Here is a 15,631-nt window from a genome sequence, read left to right on the forward strand (position 1 = left end):
TGGGTCTGATGCACGAGGACTTACAAGTCACGGTTATTAGCGATATTTTTTTCATGTCTTTTCTATCCTTTTCTTTTTCTCATTCTAGCCTCCTTTTTTTTTTCTTTTTTTTTTTTTTTCTTTCTCTTCAACTTCTTCCACATGTGGCATGCGACAAGATTGTTTCTTCTGTTTTGTGGTCGAACTATGGGCATATTTTCTGATTTAAGTTTATAAGGTTTATGATAGGAAGATGAGAGGGAGATATTTGTATCTTAAGTTTGGGAACATAGTAAGAGTGGACTGAAAAAGAAAAAACACGCACACACAATGGTATATATCGTAGGCATATAGGACGAAATGGCTTTTGATCTTTTGTTTTTCTTTCTTCTCTTGATTCTATGGTTGGGTTAAGAAGTGTAGTATATCTGCACCACTGTATGAGAGAGTACCTATATATAAGTTTGTGTTGGGAGTTTTAAAGTGTATCTTTGTATCTATAAATAATTTTATTTTGAAAACTCTTCTGTACAGTATATATGATGGAAGCCAACTTGGTAATGGCGGAAAAGAGGACCAAGAAACAACAATAGAAAACTTTCGTCTGACATTACCTGATAGAAGGGCGACCAGTGCGTGCCTTTTTTCCATCTACGATTGGGGAAAAATGGAGAGAAAGAGGAAAAAAAAAAAAAAAAACCTTGATCTTTCTGCTGCTCCTCTCTATATTCATGGCGTTGTCAAAATGGAAATTTTCGGTGGCATACAGGGTAAATTAAGAGTGGTGCGCACAGCAGTCGGCTAAAAGCTAGTTTATTATTACACATAGCTCCAGGTTTGTAAAGATCTCTGGCTCACTCATTCATATATGACCTCATCTGAGCCTTTCATATTGAAAAAAAAAAAAAAAAAAAAAAAAAAAGGGGAGAAAAATTAAAAGTAAAAGAAAAGCTCATCGCAGCCAGCAGTAATATCTAATGTTAGCGCTACAATCTTTCGCACTCGTGTTGCCTAGTCTCCCTTAGGAATGGAGTTGGTCGACACCGGCTCATTGGAACGCGCATCCTAGCTGCGTGATTATTGCTGTCAAAGTATAAATAACAGATGAAAATTACAATTGCTAATGATTGTCAATAACAATACATCAATAATGAATGTTTCGACCGACTCAAATACGTCGTGATAGCTCTGACGCGTACGCATAGTTCCCAGTAGCTTTACACAGGTGTACACTGGATTTGGATCCACGTCATAAGTTCATCACGGTTTGTAAAATAGTTTCATCGAACAATTAATTAATTACAGCATTAGCATCAGATGCAAAATGTACACCCGGACCTATGGCGACCTCATATACAGAACTACCGCGCAATTGTCCCTCCCCCCAAAATAAACACAGTACCACAAGACTCGCATGTCACAATACCCGCAAAAGGTATAAAAAATCGTGGCCAGACCAGGTCCGTCTCTTGTAAGGGAGGGGGAATATAAAGCCGTTATGGCCGCCTGGACTACCGAATCAGCTCCAGAGTGTCGATGGTGGCCCTGTCTGGCATACGACATTCAGCTGTAGTCAAACCCGTCGTGCATTGCGTATTAGATTCCGAATCTGTTTAGTAAATGCCTGAAATGGAGAAGGCAGCCGCGACACCCCAGCTCTGTTCGCAGCCCAGAGGGCCAGGCTGCTTCCACATGTCGTCGTCGAATGAGAAGAAGACGGTCTTGTGACCGCACTTCTCACGGATAGATTGAATGGCAGTAGCCTGCTCGCTGTCACCGGGGCAAGCAGCGCCATTGCATGAACCCTGCTTGGGCCAACCGCACTCCAGGTTAATGGCCTCCTTGCCAGAGCAAACCTTGTTCAGAAGCTCGAGCTGACCAGCGACGAAGTCACCAGCGGATGAAGCGGGAGTTGCAGTGTTGAAGTAAGGGTGGATGTTGGCACCGGCGACGTCGACAGCAGGGCAGATAGCGGCAGAAACAGCAGGCTGCTGCCAGATGTTAAGAGTCTCAGAGATGGTGTAAGGGCCGGTGTAGCCGCTGCACTTGCCCTTGACAGTAGTGATCAGGGAAGCAAGCTGAGTAGCAGAGCAGTAGTTGTTCATAATAGCCTCGTTGCCCACAACAATGAGCTTGACAATGTCCCACTGAGCCCAGGCAGAAATGGCGTCGACCTGGATCTTGATATCCGGGGTGTCATAGCTGCAGCCATCACCCTTGACGAAAACACCGAGGATCAGATCAAGGCCGTACTTCTTGGCGGCGCCACCAACGTTCTCAAGAGTGTCGCAGTCAGTGGAGTAGACACGGATAACCTGGAAGCCAGCGTTCTTAAGGTCGGAAATATCCTTCTCGACCTCGGAAGCGGCCTTGCAGTTTCCAGTGGTAGGCTCATAAGGAGTGTAGGTGATACCGTAGTGGTCGTTGCTGCCGGTCAGACCGCCGCTAGGGGCCTGAGGCTGAGGCTTAGGGGCAGCCTGGGAAGGCTTGGGCTTGGGAGCGACGGGAGGAACGTAGACCGGCGCAGCGCTGCTGGGCTTAGGAGCAGCAGGAGGAGGGTAGCTGGCGGGAGCCGGAGTAGGAGTGGGCTGAGTAGTGGGGAGACCAGAGCTCTCGAAGGGGCACCAGGTGACATAGTCAGTCTCGGTGACGGTGACCACCTTCTCGGGGGCGGTATAGGTACCAGGAGCATAGCTGGTGGGGACGGGGTAGACGATGACCGTAGACTCCGGGACCGTGGTGGTGATAGGAGCAATGGTGTAAGTTCCCGCAGCAGGGCAGACGTAGGTGGTCTGGACAATGACGCTGGTGACAACAGTGCCACTGGTCGAGACGGTCGCAACGGGGCAGGTAACGGTGGTGGCCGTCTCAACGATGGTGGTAACACCACCAACAGTGTGCGTTCCTGGGGGCACCTGGGTCGAGGTAGCACCGCAGACGGTGGTGGTGTCGGTCAGGGTGATGGTGGTGGCCGGGATGGTGTAAGTTCCAGGAGTCGAGAAGGTGACGGGAGCCGGTGTCGGCACAGGAACAACAATCACCTCGGAGGTTGAGGGAGCCTGAGTCTCAGCGGTGGTCTGTGCAGGAGCGGTAGTAGGTGCAACAGGAGAAGCGGAGGTGACGGGAGGAGGTGCAGGAACCCCTATTGGAAAGATTAGTATACACTTGTCAGAAGCCCAGAGTTGACTGTCTAGATCTGCTGGAGAATGTCGTTGCCGATCAACATACAAGTAGGCTCGCCGGTGACAGTCGACCAGATGGTGGTGCATCCCGGAACGCAGACGTCGCCAGTCTGGTGTCGCTTGGCGGCGAAGAGCTCGTGGGCGTGGCGGTGACCGTGAGAAGCATTGGCAGTACCGGCCAAGGCAGCCACGGCGGCGGCGGCGATTGTTCCCTTCATTATGAATTCAAGGTTTTCGGTTATTAGGAATATCAATTACAAAAAAAAGAATGCCCGCTGAAAGAGTGAAGCGGTAAGTTGGTTACTGGAGAACAAGAGGAGGAGAGCGAATGGAAGCAACTTCCTTCAAGACCTCGATTTGACGATCCGTAGGGAACAAGAGAAGGAGAAAGAGACGGCGGGCTGGGTGGGCAAGGCGGCCATTATTATGAGTACGGGCGGTGCGCGTGGAGGCGGGTACCATGGCTCGTTGCTGTGAGTAGCCTTGGCTACGGGGTGTGCTCACCAACAGTCGGTCGGAACGTATACCTAGCTGGTTGTGGAATCCTCCGCTGCAGACGAGGTACTGCCCCCGTTAGAGGAGGAATGACAGGGGTGGAAAGAGAGGGGGTGGAAAGAAGACGAGTCACTGTGGTCACCTTTGAGTCCATCGCTGGTCGCTGCTAATACAAAGTAGCTGCTAGGCCAAGACGGCCTCTCGTAGTCAAATAGGAGAGGGTGGAGCTCGGCCAAGCAATTTCCATTTTGCGCGTGAACACTCCTTGAAAGGGGCGAATTGGCGACGGTCGCTTGGATTAACAGCCTGTACACACTGATAATGGACGAAGCAGGCAGCTGTGTCATCAACAATGGGACAGCGCTGCGACATTGAGGCTGCTGAGCTGTGTAAAACTGGGCGGTAGGAATGCTCGCCAACAGGGAGTACAGCCGCAGTGGGAGTAGGCCGACCAAAGGCACATTTTCGTATTGAGAATCGGAACTCCATGGGCCCACAAGCTACATGTGCGGGTGACCGGCGATGAGTGGCTGATCAGCTCTATGCCGGGAGATGAGCATCGTCTTGTCATCTGAGATTTTGGCCTGGCGCTCAACCCTCCCTTGAAGCAGGGACAGGCACTTGGCAATTCAACGTAGAGCGACGATCCTCATCCTCTGGCCAATCTCGGCCATGCATTGGCCAACCACTATTAGCTAGCCTAGCCTACGAGATTGTTCCTGCATCTGCCCACTCCGCTTGGCGCTTCAGCGGGCCAGGCACAGAACGCCTCGCACCCTATTAGACCCAGTTCAAGCCCCGTTCCTTGCCTAGGTGCGGCAGCCGGCCTGTCGGCGTTTCTGATGTCGGTGTTGGCGTCAGCCGCAGCTTGGGGTCTGACGGAGTCCCCATGCACTTCTTCATCCCGCAAGTCTCGGGGTCGTTCGTGGCGGTCTTCTAGCGGACGTCGTGAACCACCAGCTAATATGAGCGGTAGGTTGCATTTGTGCCACTTTAAGCTTAGATTCTCCGCAATGCTAGAGGGCCTTTCCTCTGTTGACCCTAGCTAGAGTCGCATTTCCCCTCTGACAAGGGTCCCCGTTTTAAGATGTCTTGGGGCCGCACTGGCTCTTGAAGCGGCAGTAAATGTCGAGGCTTGGCTGCTGGGCTGCGAAAACAGCTCATTTCGAGAAAGGGGCGCCAGTTCTGCTTCGAGAAGCCTGATCCAATTCTGCCCAATCAGGGTCGCTTACTAGCTAGCAGTCTTACTATTCAGGCAATTCTCGTATTTGCAGAATGGATGCCTACCCCTGCTGTTCAAAAGGGTCGCTTGGCTTGGCCCCTGCTAAGTCGGTCCTCAATTTGCAATGCAAGCTGGCAGAGAGCAGGCATGCCGTGGAGCCGTGTGGACGAATAGTACAAGTAGACGGGTGATTTTCCAAAATGCCCCCCCAGATGAGGAAAGTCGGCATCGGTCGATGCGGGTAGCGAGAGAGTACGGAGTAGCGTTCGCGCCGTTCACTTCTAATGCAGACGAGAGGCTGCGATGTCCAAGTATAGACTCTGTACCGATTGCGTTGAAGGGAAAAGAATATATAATTAGCCAAAGTAAAGACAGCGCGCATAGAAGAATCCCATTGCGTTAAAGCCAAGTCAACGAGATTTGTGGGCGAAATAAGCGAGGAGGTTCCCCCCTTCCTTTGTTTGCACTTTCCGATCCCTGCGACTTTCTTGGTTTTGGCCAGAGTTGCTGCCATTCTTAGGAGGCGTCGCTAAATGCAAGAGCAAGGAACGTGCCTACCTTGCCTAATTAAATTGCTGCGAATTTGGGGATCTGCAGGGACAGTCAGAAGCTAAATTTCACTCATAACTCGCTTGAGTTTCTTGACCAGAGCAGTGATAGTAGTATATCAACAACCCAACAAGCCGATGGCTGAATCTCAAGCCTATTTTGCCCTCACATCATCCACTCCAGAATCTGGCTTGGGTTGCCGGAGAAAATACATTTGGAAATGTTTTTAATTTGTCTCAAAATAGTGGAAGTACTCGTTGGCGATTCGTTGCATATTCCAAGTGCGGGCTTGCTTCTGCTCTGTGGTGTTACTGGGACAATCACCGGAGGGAGAACAAATGTCTGAGACAGCAGAAACTGCTATTTTAGGAGCAACACAAGCTGCTGTATTCCGTGCCTTGTAGTAGTTCCAATGCAGCTCGCCCATAGTGAGCTCACCATCTAAAATGCCAACTTTAATAGTGCTTCACCGCTCTCTCTCAAGCCATTGAATGACATCATGGATGTCTTTATCTGATTTGCAATTTATTTCATACGCATTTTCGATAAGCTTCTTGGTGGTGTTTATTCTCCAGCGACCCCTGGCTGGGGAATACTGGGGTTGGTTGCGGATTTTCAAGCCACAGCTACTCTAAGTTTCACGTGATATAGCCGCGCCACCATCAGCTTGGCGCCACATCTCCAGCAGATCAGATAAGGCTTAAAAAAATATTCACTGCGCAAGCCAACCTTAAAATAGGTGGTAGCATATGTCCATCATGCTGCCCCGACCAGGCTGCCAGTCCGTTCATCGGCAATATTTGTCCCGCTGCCGTTGTCGTTTCATCAAATATGGGTTAGAAAATCTATTTACCGTTGATAAGACAAGAATAGCTCTTTCAGGGCTTCAAGTAGTGAGTTTCTATGTTTGTGGGCGTGTCGTGAAGCTTCAACTTATACCGTCTATGTAGCATTGGGCGAGCACCATTAGCGAATCCCACCCACGCGGAAGATATGGGCAGTCTCATATACCAAAGTCTGTTACTAAGCAGCAGTTGACGCCCAAAGATGTCCCTTACTTGCCAATTCGCCAGCGGCTGCGGCTATGGGCTGCTCAGGACATGCAAAACAACTCTGATAGCATGCCTCCAGACATGATCCTGTACGGCAGTGTCTCAAACGACTTGAGTCGAACTCAATCAACAGGCTCATCTGAAATGGACCAGCTGCGGCCTAATAAAGCGGGGATGACGGATGAATTTGGCGATGATCTTGGTGACGAAGACATCCAGGTTGGTGCTGTTAGTGAGAGCTCTAGGCATCCTGGTGATCTCGTCGAATTGAAGTAAGGAGTCAGCAAGCTGAGTCTCAGTGAGCATATTCACTAACATCCACCCCAGACAAACTGGCTCGCGAGTGCCCCTCTTTGCAATCTACCTAGGGTATTTTGGAGAGAGGAACCATTTCTATGCTGTCAATGGCAGGTGGCTCACTAGCATGGGATATTCTCCGCTATTCACGGTGGCCAAGTTTGCTACCCAGGAAGAGCTGGCACCTGTCATGGCCAAGTTGCCACAAAAGGCATCAATTGAACAGTTTGAAGAACTACGTCGCAACGAACAGGGCCCTTTAAGAGACGATGGCTCTCGGCTGATCCAAAAAATGATGGATTTCAGGCTCAAAGCAGAAGCTGTTCAGAAAAAGAACCTCGGAAAGCTGGATGCAGTCAGGACGTTTTTGTCCACTCAGCAGCAAGCCAGGTATCTTAGCCTTTTTGAGATTGCCGACATACTACTGCCTGCCTCCCTCAAAGTGTGCGGCCAATTCCCCTCTTTTGCACTATATGCTGTTCATGCAGCTTTATATCAAAATGAGATTGGCTTTCGGCCACTCAGCCCATCTAGTGACTGCCATCGTCGCGATCATTTATTCGAGATTTTCCCTCAGAGTCATACGCAAATCATCAATAAAGTTGTTACTCTGGTCCGTGACTACACAGAAACTAATATGAAACGCCTGAGAGCACCAAAGCCAAGTGAACTTGAGGAAACCATCCTCGGGAAATTCATTCTCCAGGCACGAGAAGTAGTCTTGGAGAGCCGTTCAAAGCGGCAATGGACGCCCCATGGGACCCTTTCTCCTGGAGACAGTATGCAGCTGCCACAGCCGGAGTGGTCTCAGTCAAGTAAGGATATCATTGCCTTCTTGGAATGGTGGGCGAGCTATGACCTTTTCGAACCTGGATCGAAATTTCACGGCCACGGCGCCCTGATTCTTCGTGCCCTTGAACTCTACGATGATACCGTTCTCGATCAGAGCACGGCATGGACGTTTTTGCAAGAAATTGGAATCATTCCTCCATGGGAGATCCCGTCACGCTACAAAGTCCGTTTCCCAAACGTTACAATAGCTAGAGGTGGTGGCTTAGAGCGGGATGTTCCCAAAGATCTCGAGGAATCTAGGCGACCGGATATTGCAGCGGGCTTTAGGCGAGAACACGGGCAATCTACCATATTTTGTATCGACGCAGCGTCGACTATGGTTATTGATGATGGTATCTCACTAGAACGCACGGATAACCCCGACGAATTCTGGCTTCACGTTCACGCAGCCGATCCTGCTTCGAGTATTAAGCCGAATTCTGATCTGTGCAAATACATGGAGTTGATTCCGGAGAATATATATCTGCCTGGGCACTTTCAAGCCATGCTACCTTCTAACCTGGGTGAAGAAGATGACGCCAAAGACTATGCATCCGATGGTCTCGTTGGTCAATTTTCTCTCAAATCAGGCGGCCCAGCATTAACTTTTAGTGCAAGAGTCAACAGAGCTGGCGAATTGCTAGACTTCAAGGTTGAGCCTAGTACCTTGGGAAAAGTCGTCTACTTGGATCCTGAGGACGTCTCCAAATTTTGCAATGAGCCAGCACCGCCGCCAGTTCCCAGCCATAGTCTTGTTGTCGGAAAACCAGGAGGAAATGGAGAACCACAATTAAATCGCCCAATGATTACAGCCCGGGATTTGGACTCATCCGGCAAAGAAGATTTATTATTATTATATCAACTCGCCGAAGCTATCAAAAGTAAGCGCCTCGAAAAAGGAGCGTGGCCATACTTTTTCCCCCGTCCATCCGTCTCAGTGTCTCTCCAAGACACTTCTGATGAAGGGGACGGATCAAAATTCCTGCCGCCTGATCCATACATTAAGGCCGCCTACGAGACATCCACGGGGTGTTCTGTCGTTTCTAATACCATGGTTCTAGCTGGTGAAATTGCGGCACGATGGTGTTCATCTCGCAGCATCCCGATCCCCTACCGAAGAAACGTCAAATTCAGATATGGTATTAATAAAGCATTCGACTACGCTACAAAGGAGATTTACCCTCTCATCAGAAAGGGCATTGAGCCAAGTGGCAGCCAGCGACAAGAATTAACTCGACTTACGGGTGGAATCGAGATATCGAGTCAGCCAGGCTCATATTTCCTCCTTGGATTGGACATGTATGCCAAAGCCACATCGCCGCTACGTCGTTTCTCTGATTTGCTTGTCCACTGGCAAATTCATGCAGCTTTACAGCACGAACGAACTACTCAGCGAACCATTAGCCCGGAGACCGATAATTTGGATGACATTCTTCCCTTTTCCTCTACTCAGCTTGCGACTACCCTACCGTTGCTGGAGGTCCGCGAGAAGATGGCGCGCACAGTCTCTCGCGGCATCCTCGAGTGGATCCTCATTGCCCTTGTCCGTGCATGGCGCTTCGAGAAGACGGCACCTCGCAGGCTCCGATTTACTGTTAGTTCGCGCTGGCGGCAGGGCTGCATCGGCAGAGTGGATTTCTTCGGTCTAAATGCTATAATGGATATCGAGGGCTTGAATCATAAGGCCCTCGTCAAGGACGTCCGGGTTGGAGATCAATTCGAAGTTGAGCTTGCAGATGTGAACGTTCATTCGCGGCGCATCCTCGTCAAAGCCCTCAAGTATCTCGGCCGTGAACCCAATGATGGCATATAGGCTTCCTCAACATGGGCTCTAATATGAGCAGCGCACTCGCCAAGATCCGTCACACTAGAGCAATCAGTGGCTGGCGGACATGCACAAGCTGCTCCTATCTCCCCAGGTCAAAACCGGTGAATATGTGGTCGATATGGTGTGCTGGATGCCACACCTATTCAATCCGGATTTGGAGGGAGTCATTCGGCCTAGAGGCATCTCGAACGTGTTGAATACCAAATGATAAGAAGATGGTGCACACCCAGCAGTATGTGCTTTCGGGCAAAGCATTGCAGCCATATCATGCAAGTCTGCAGCACGCACGCCTAACTAAGCAGGCATTCACGGGCCCCGCGAAGGTTTCCTTCAACCCAATGCACCGCACAGCCGCATATGCAACCCCCCCCCCCTTTTTGCTCTTCAACCTTCCCTCTCTCTGGCCTTACAGACGCTGGCTGGCAGTCTGTGGTTGGCCTCGTGCACTCCACCCCCTAGACTCCTTTCTCCCCGCATATGTATGAATTACCCCAGACTTTGCTGCATCTGACGGGGCCCCACTCTCCAGGGGCCTTTTGTTGGGAGCAAACTTGGAGGACGCCTAACTCTGACAGCCTGTACATATACTTTTGTCTTTGTTTGGAGTACGAAGTACTTGTACAATTATGCAACTGGGAACAGACTATCCCTTTTATCATTTACCTTCTGCCTCCAAATTTGCCACTCCCCGACATCTTTTATTGTCATGCACTGCTACACTGGGACTGGCCAGTAACATCGTTTTCATATACGTATACGGGCGCTGAATTATGCACGCCGTTTCAGGCCCTGCTGCGACCACCTCGACCATGTATCATATACCACTTCTCTCTCCCCCCTTTTCATTAATTTGTACGAATAGCCATTGGACAGACAGAACTTTTTTTTTTTTTTTTTTTTTTTTTTTTTTTTTTTTTTTTTTTCGCTGCATACATATTATGGCGTATAGATGACGCGGCCTCCCATTCACAGAAGAAGAGAAGAATATAATCCCCGAGGGTTTAATATCCAATCGCTCTTTGCCGTGACCACAATCCTTCAATCCCTTTGCATCTTTTCTTCTTTCGTCCGTAATGACGGTTTTCTTCTTATTTTGCCTGCTGTACCCCCTCCTTGGGTTTCATGCATCCATGTACATGTATCCTGTCATATCAAAGCAAGGATGAAAGAAAAGAAAGCCAAGTTTCTCCGCATTAGAATCCAAACTTGGTCTCTTTTTGTCTGGCAGTGTCTTGTTTTTTCCGGTAAGTAGATTGGTCGTTTACTGAGTTAGACGGGTGTGTAGAAAAAGGGTCTTTACAAGAAGTGTAAGGATTTTGACCTCAGGATTGAACAGCTTGTATGTAACACACACATGCTATCAAGATATACATATATTAGGCACTCGGCCTAATACTACACTGGTAGTAATAGTAGAAGCTCCCAATAAGTACCTCAATTGTAACTCACTCACTGTATATACGCATCGAGCAGAGAGCCCAAAGACTTATTGTGAATTTCCTCTCTTTTATTTCGTTTGCTTGTGCTGTATATTCCTATGTACAAACGGTCTGTCTACTTCAATCCAGATTTCCATGCTATTTTTTTCGAGCCCCCAATTCCAACCAATGCCATATAAACCCAAAAAAAAACTTTAACCCATTATTCCCCCCTCAACACTCCCTTTTGTACTGTCCAAAAGCAGAAATAAAAGTTTTTTTTTTTTTTTAAAAAAAAAAATGCGATGAAAAAAAAGAAACCAATTTTCGAACAAGTAGGCAAAACACGCCTCTTCTCAAATATGAGGATATATATATGTATATGAAACAAGGTTGAAATCCTTTGAGCCGCCTTTTGACAGTGGTATTCCAGAAAAATAAATAAATGCTTCTTTTTGTCTTGTCGTATTAGAAAGATCAACAAAGAAAAGGGAATGGGTACAGAGACATGTTTTGTCATGAGCCGTCGTATAGCCGGGATGATACCCCTAGCGCTGTTTGAGCCAAGCAAGAAAAAAAAACTTAAGTTAGTGAAGGAAATTAGGTGGCCGAAATGAAGTCACCCGACCACCGAAACGGCATCTCGTGACATCTCCGTGTCCACATCGAGAACAAAACCATTTCAGTTTCGTCGTGCTTTCGCCTCCTGATGACGCCTAGGCTTAGTCGTAGTGCCGGGCCCAACAAAAATTGAGAGGGAAAGTCGAAGTTCCACTTGAAGCTCAGTAGGTGAATGAAGGAAGAATTATTATGTAATGTATTAATGGAAGCTGGCCGAGTTTGCTGGTTAGGCGCAAATCAGCGGGTAATGCGTAATGCAACGCTGGACCCCGGATTTCGGGGCCCTGGCTGGTCGAAGCGTTGAGAGTCCTATCAAGCGCGCTTGGATCATTCTGCTGCTCGTGGTATCGTGGGAGTCTGAAAGATCGGCCAACTGGCCCAATTGAATAATGCTGCTGGGGCGCAGGCAATTATCTGGTTCCAGCGATTATTTTCGCCACCCGACGTTCCAGATGACATGGGCAATGTCGCGGGCAGTATTGACAGTGTCAATTACTCGGCCAAAGATGCCTTCCCCTGATGACGTCTCGGTTTCTTCGCATGGCATAAACATCCCCGAAGGCGTCCGACGCATGCCTGCTGGCTCGTCAAGAAGACTGTTTGAAGATGTCGATCTGTGCAACCCACTGGCACCACTATCTGATGGTGGAGATAGCCAGCCTAGAGTAGGCATCTGAATTTCCGGAGCCAGATCGTCTTCGTCTTCATCTTCGTCGAAGAAAAACCCAGTAGATGACTTGGAAGGGCGGAGAGTCTCCTGTGATGATGAAGGAGATAGAACAGGGCTGCGGGAGACGCGTGTGCTGTGCTTCATAGCTGAATCTTGAGAATCAGGGCTATCTTCCCCTTGGTACTTGAGAGTTGTAGACGGAAGCATGGCGATAATCTTGCCTTCGATATTGACCTTCTTTTGAGTGCGTTTCTTTGTTGATGGGCGTCGCTTTGACCTGACCCGCTTCATCATGACACCATCGTCTGAATCGCTTTCATCGCCATACAGGTCCATGTCCATGTCCAAGTCATCAGCATCATCGCCTTTGACGTCGACAGCAATACACTGCTCCACCTGCTCGTTAAAGTGAATATGCCTGCGTTCGGGGTTGGGGGATGTAATGCTCGATGAATCTGTAGACGAGGCAACAACACTGCTGGTTTCGTGACTCATTCGCCTGGAAGAAAACGAGAGCGAAATGTAATCCGTGTTCGCCCGGTTTACATTAGGTCGTCGCATCGCACTGCGATATTCCTGAGCATGTACGGCAGCAGCAGCCTGCTTGACAAGGGAGGCAGTCGATAATGACCTCTGGAGCATAATCTCCGACATGCTCCTCTTCTTCAGGATGGGCTTCTTATTGCTGTTCATCTTATCCTTCATCTTATCCAAGTTGACAAGAGAACTTGATTTCGATAATGAGACGCTGGGGGGTCCAGTCTTGTTAGCAGCATTATGCTTTCCGGATTGAAGAGGCCCATAGAGCCAAGTGACGTCGTAATCTTTAAGCCTAAGAAAATATGAGCACACACATAGTCGCAGTCATGGCAATCCGTCATTGTAAGACCTACCAGTTGAGGGTTTCCGGGGAAATGGTTTTCAGATTGTTCTTAGCCTTCATCCATGTTCTCCATGAGGCATTCTCCAGTCTGGCACTGTTGGGAAATTCTCCTCTTTTAGATATTATGTATCTCCATGATGACCAGATATCTTCTTCTCTCCACTCATGGGATAGATAGTCCACTTGCCGAGACGGCCTGCTCACAACTGCTGTGTCATCCTCGGCATGGTCGCTGAGCTCAGGGCTATCAGGCCTTGAGGTGCTGACGGAACTATCCTGCTCGGCGGGCGAGACGGTGTAAGAGTCACCAGTGCGAGGACTTGGCGGAGGCTCTAGATTGTCATCTGGTCGAATCTGCGGATGCAGATAAAGCTTATCGGCAGTAAATGGTGGTAGGCTGAAGTGGTCCTCGGGAGATTCGTCTATGGACAAGGCCTCCTCGTAATCGGAGGCTATTGAGAGATTGCTAGAAGGCGTGGATGTGTAGGACGCATCTGCTGATTCGATATGTGCGGTGCGAGGCGAGGAGGGCGCTGACGAGTGGTCGGAATCGGAGAAGGATTTGGTTGGCGGGTGGGCATAGGGATTGGACAGGTCTGCGGCCATGTGGTGATAGCCCGCCAGCGAGGCGCTGCCCAGGTTGGAGTGAGAATGTGAGCGCCGCATTGGAGCAGAGTTGAAGTAGTCTGAGTCTTGGTTGGAGTAGACTGCAGCTGCCATGCTGGATTTTCAGGGTTCGAAATGCGTGCGCGGCTCGACTGACGCAGTCGGCGGCGGCTCCAAAACTCTTCTGCGTTGGATCAGAAAACCATGAGAAGAGAGCAAGGCGCCAGTTTTAGCATCGATGCAGACAATTGTTTGTTGGGGGGCGGACCAGATGGTGTAAGTGTGGACGAATGAGAGGCCGTGGATGAGGCTGTCAGCGCTGCAGGTTCGGTCGGTAGTGGCAGCCGATTTTCAGGTCACCTGCGCACCCACACAAAACACGCAAAACACACAGCCGGTTCCGTGCCTGGCCAAGTAGAATTAGGAATCGGGCGAATTTTGCCGGGGCCTAGCAGAAGCAATTGCGGAAGACGAAAAGAACAAGAACCAGAACCAGAACAGGCGATGCCGCAGATCGACAAGGACCGAGGCAAATTATTCGGCGGCCAGGTGACTGATTGATGACAGGAGATGCCGAAAGACGAGGTCCGTGGCTGTGGGTTCCGGCGCAGGCGTTCTGGATCTCTCTCGAAATTGAAGGTGACTAAGAGCCTGGGGTGGAGCGAGGGTAGCAGCCGCAATGGTGAAACGAGAGGAACAACCCAGCCAGCACAAACGGCGAGGCCGCAAGATGAAGAAGAGGAGGAGGAGGAGGAGGAGGAGGGGAGAAGAAGGAGGAGGAGATATCAAACACTGCAAGCTGTGGAGGAAGGGAGGAGAGGAGAGGATAAGAAGAGGATAAGTAAGAAGAGGGGCAGAGTCAGAAGCCTTCTCTCCTAGCAGCGAGCCGGTGCAAACAAAACCCAGACAACAACGACGCTCGAGCAAAGCGGATCCAGAGGCGTAATAAGTGGTTGACGAGGCCCCGGGAACCGCAGAGAATGGAGGCCCGGCCGGATGGTGCTTGAGCAACTGATCCTGGACGCCTGCGATGCGACTAGCAGCACACATCGACCCCCTCCGTTGGGCTATTGGAGGGCCCGGTCAGCCAGTGGAAGAGCCGGACGGCAGGGCAGCAGTGACCCAGAGGCGCACAGTTATCAACCCTGGTCTCGCTAGACTTTTGAATTTTCTCTTATTTTGCCTCTCTGCGGTTTCGCCGCTACGACTGCATTGCGGCGGTGGAGTACAGGACCTTGGGGCGGCACTGTGCCTGTTTGGGTTTGCGCTGTTCACGGAATCCGGATGGCTCTTGCGCGGGCCACTAGCACGAGTTCCAGAAGAGCCAGCCTCCACAACCCCAAGCCATCAAGACGCCATACCAGAGTTTATTAGCATCCTGTAGCCTCAGGTTTCAGAGGCGCCGTTGATGAAGGGCGACGAGGGCGGTGGAGGCTAGAGACTGCCCTTTGCCCTTGGCCTGCAGATAGCTGGACGGAGCACTGCTGGCGCGAGCTAAGGCATGCAACTTGAGGTGCTGAAGGGCAAGGGAAGTACGCGAGAGGGATTCGTCAGGGCACGGAACTCTGACGACAGGCTCGAAAGGCATCCGAGCTCTCAAAGTCCATGCTGGGAATCGTGCCAGGCAGGGAATGGCATGGTATGGCATGGTACTAGCGCTGTACCGGTGTGGGTGTACCTATGGCCTTGCGTCGCTCATCGGCATGTTGTATCGATTTACGGAGCAGACCAGACTCGAACGCAGCTAACTGCAGCGGCACTGCGGGAGGGTGTACTACTCGCGATGTTACGAGATACCGTGCTTCCTTGTACCCGTAGGTCGCCCGCTTTCTCGGCTCGGCTCTGCTATTTATTATGGAGGCATCACAGCACATGCCGCTATGAGGAGGTGCAGCGCAAGCAAGTATAGATGGTGTTCTTGTATGTGCGAGGCCTGCATGGATGTACAACTGGCAGTATATTGAATCTGATGGCCATATGACCTGCTCCTTAATTGCG

At 50.1% G+C, this 15,631-nt stretch overlaps 5 protein-coding genes across 5 annotated transcripts; 2 read left to right on the top strand and 3 right to left on the bottom strand.

Moving 5' to 3' along the window:
- Window positions 1–1,051: 1,051 nt before the first annotated feature.
- Window positions 1,052–3,516, bottom strand: TrAFT101_007123 (uncharacterized protein). The gene is made up of 2 exons (XM_024901152.2): window positions 3,208–3,516; window positions 1,052–3,121 (listed from the first exon to the last, which is right to left on the bottom strand). Exons 1-2 carry the CDS (start codon window positions 3,377–3,379, stop codon window positions 1,593–1,595), a joined length of 1,701 nt encoding a protein of 566 aa, XP_024756702.1. The 5' UTR covers window positions 3,380–3,516; the 3' UTR covers window positions 1,052–1,592.
- Window positions 3,462–3,810, bottom strand: TrAFT101_007124 (uncharacterized protein; the record flags this gene model as incomplete). Its single annotated transcript, XM_066127969.1, has 2 exons — window positions 3,462–3,725; window positions 3,799–3,810. The coding sequence occupies 2 exons, from the start codon at window positions 3,808–3,810 to the stop codon at window positions 3,462–3,464; spliced, it is 276 nt and encodes a 91-aa protein (XP_065984083.1).
- Window positions 3,811–6,459: 2,649 nt separating this feature from the next.
- Window positions 6,460–9,420, top strand: TrAFT101_007125 (uncharacterized protein; the record flags this gene model as incomplete). Its single annotated transcript, XM_024910249.2, has 2 exons — window positions 6,460–6,751; window positions 6,807–9,420. The coding sequence occupies exons 1-2, from the start codon at window positions 6,528–6,530 to the stop codon at window positions 9,418–9,420; spliced, it is 2,838 nt and encodes a 945-aa protein (XP_024756700.2). The 5' UTR covers window positions 6,460–6,527.
- Window positions 9,421–9,650: 230 nt separating this feature from the next.
- On the top strand, window positions 9,651–11,502 carry TrAFT101_007126 (uncharacterized protein; the record flags this gene model as incomplete). The annotated part of the gene is made up of 2 exons (XM_066127970.1): window positions 9,651–9,758; window positions 11,458–11,502. The coding sequence occupies 2 exons, from the start codon at window positions 9,651–9,653 to the stop codon at window positions 11,500–11,502; spliced, it is 153 nt and encodes a 50-aa protein (XP_065984084.1).
- A 399-nt stretch (window positions 11,503–11,901) lies between these two features.
- Window positions 11,902–13,747, bottom strand: TrAFT101_007127 (uncharacterized protein; the record flags this gene model as incomplete). Its single annotated transcript, XM_024901095.2, has 2 exons — window positions 11,902–12,976; window positions 13,038–13,747. The coding sequence occupies 2 exons, from the start codon at window positions 13,745–13,747 to the stop codon at window positions 11,902–11,904; spliced, it is 1,785 nt and encodes a 594-aa protein (XP_024756699.2).
- Between the last annotated feature and the right edge of the window lie 1,884 nt (window positions 13,748–15,631).

The sequence above is a fragment of the Trichoderma asperellum genome, chromosome 4 (assembly GCF_020647865.1).
Source record: "Trichoderma asperellum chromosome 4, complete sequence".
Taxonomy (NCBI): domain Eukaryota; kingdom Fungi; phylum Ascomycota; class Sordariomycetes; order Hypocreales; family Hypocreaceae; genus Trichoderma; species Trichoderma asperellum.

What these genes read in the sequence shown, in the direction of transcription:
- TrAFT101_007123 (XM_024901152.2), bottom strand. Translation starts at nt 3,379, where the DNA reads ATGAAGGGAACAATCGCCGCCGCCGCCGTGGCTGCCTTGGCCGGTACT. An exon ending in TGTCACCGGCGAGCCTACTT is followed by an intron (nt 3,122 to 3,207) that starts GTATGTTGATCG and finishes TCTTTCCAATAG; the next exon opens with GGGTTCCTGCACCTCCTCCC.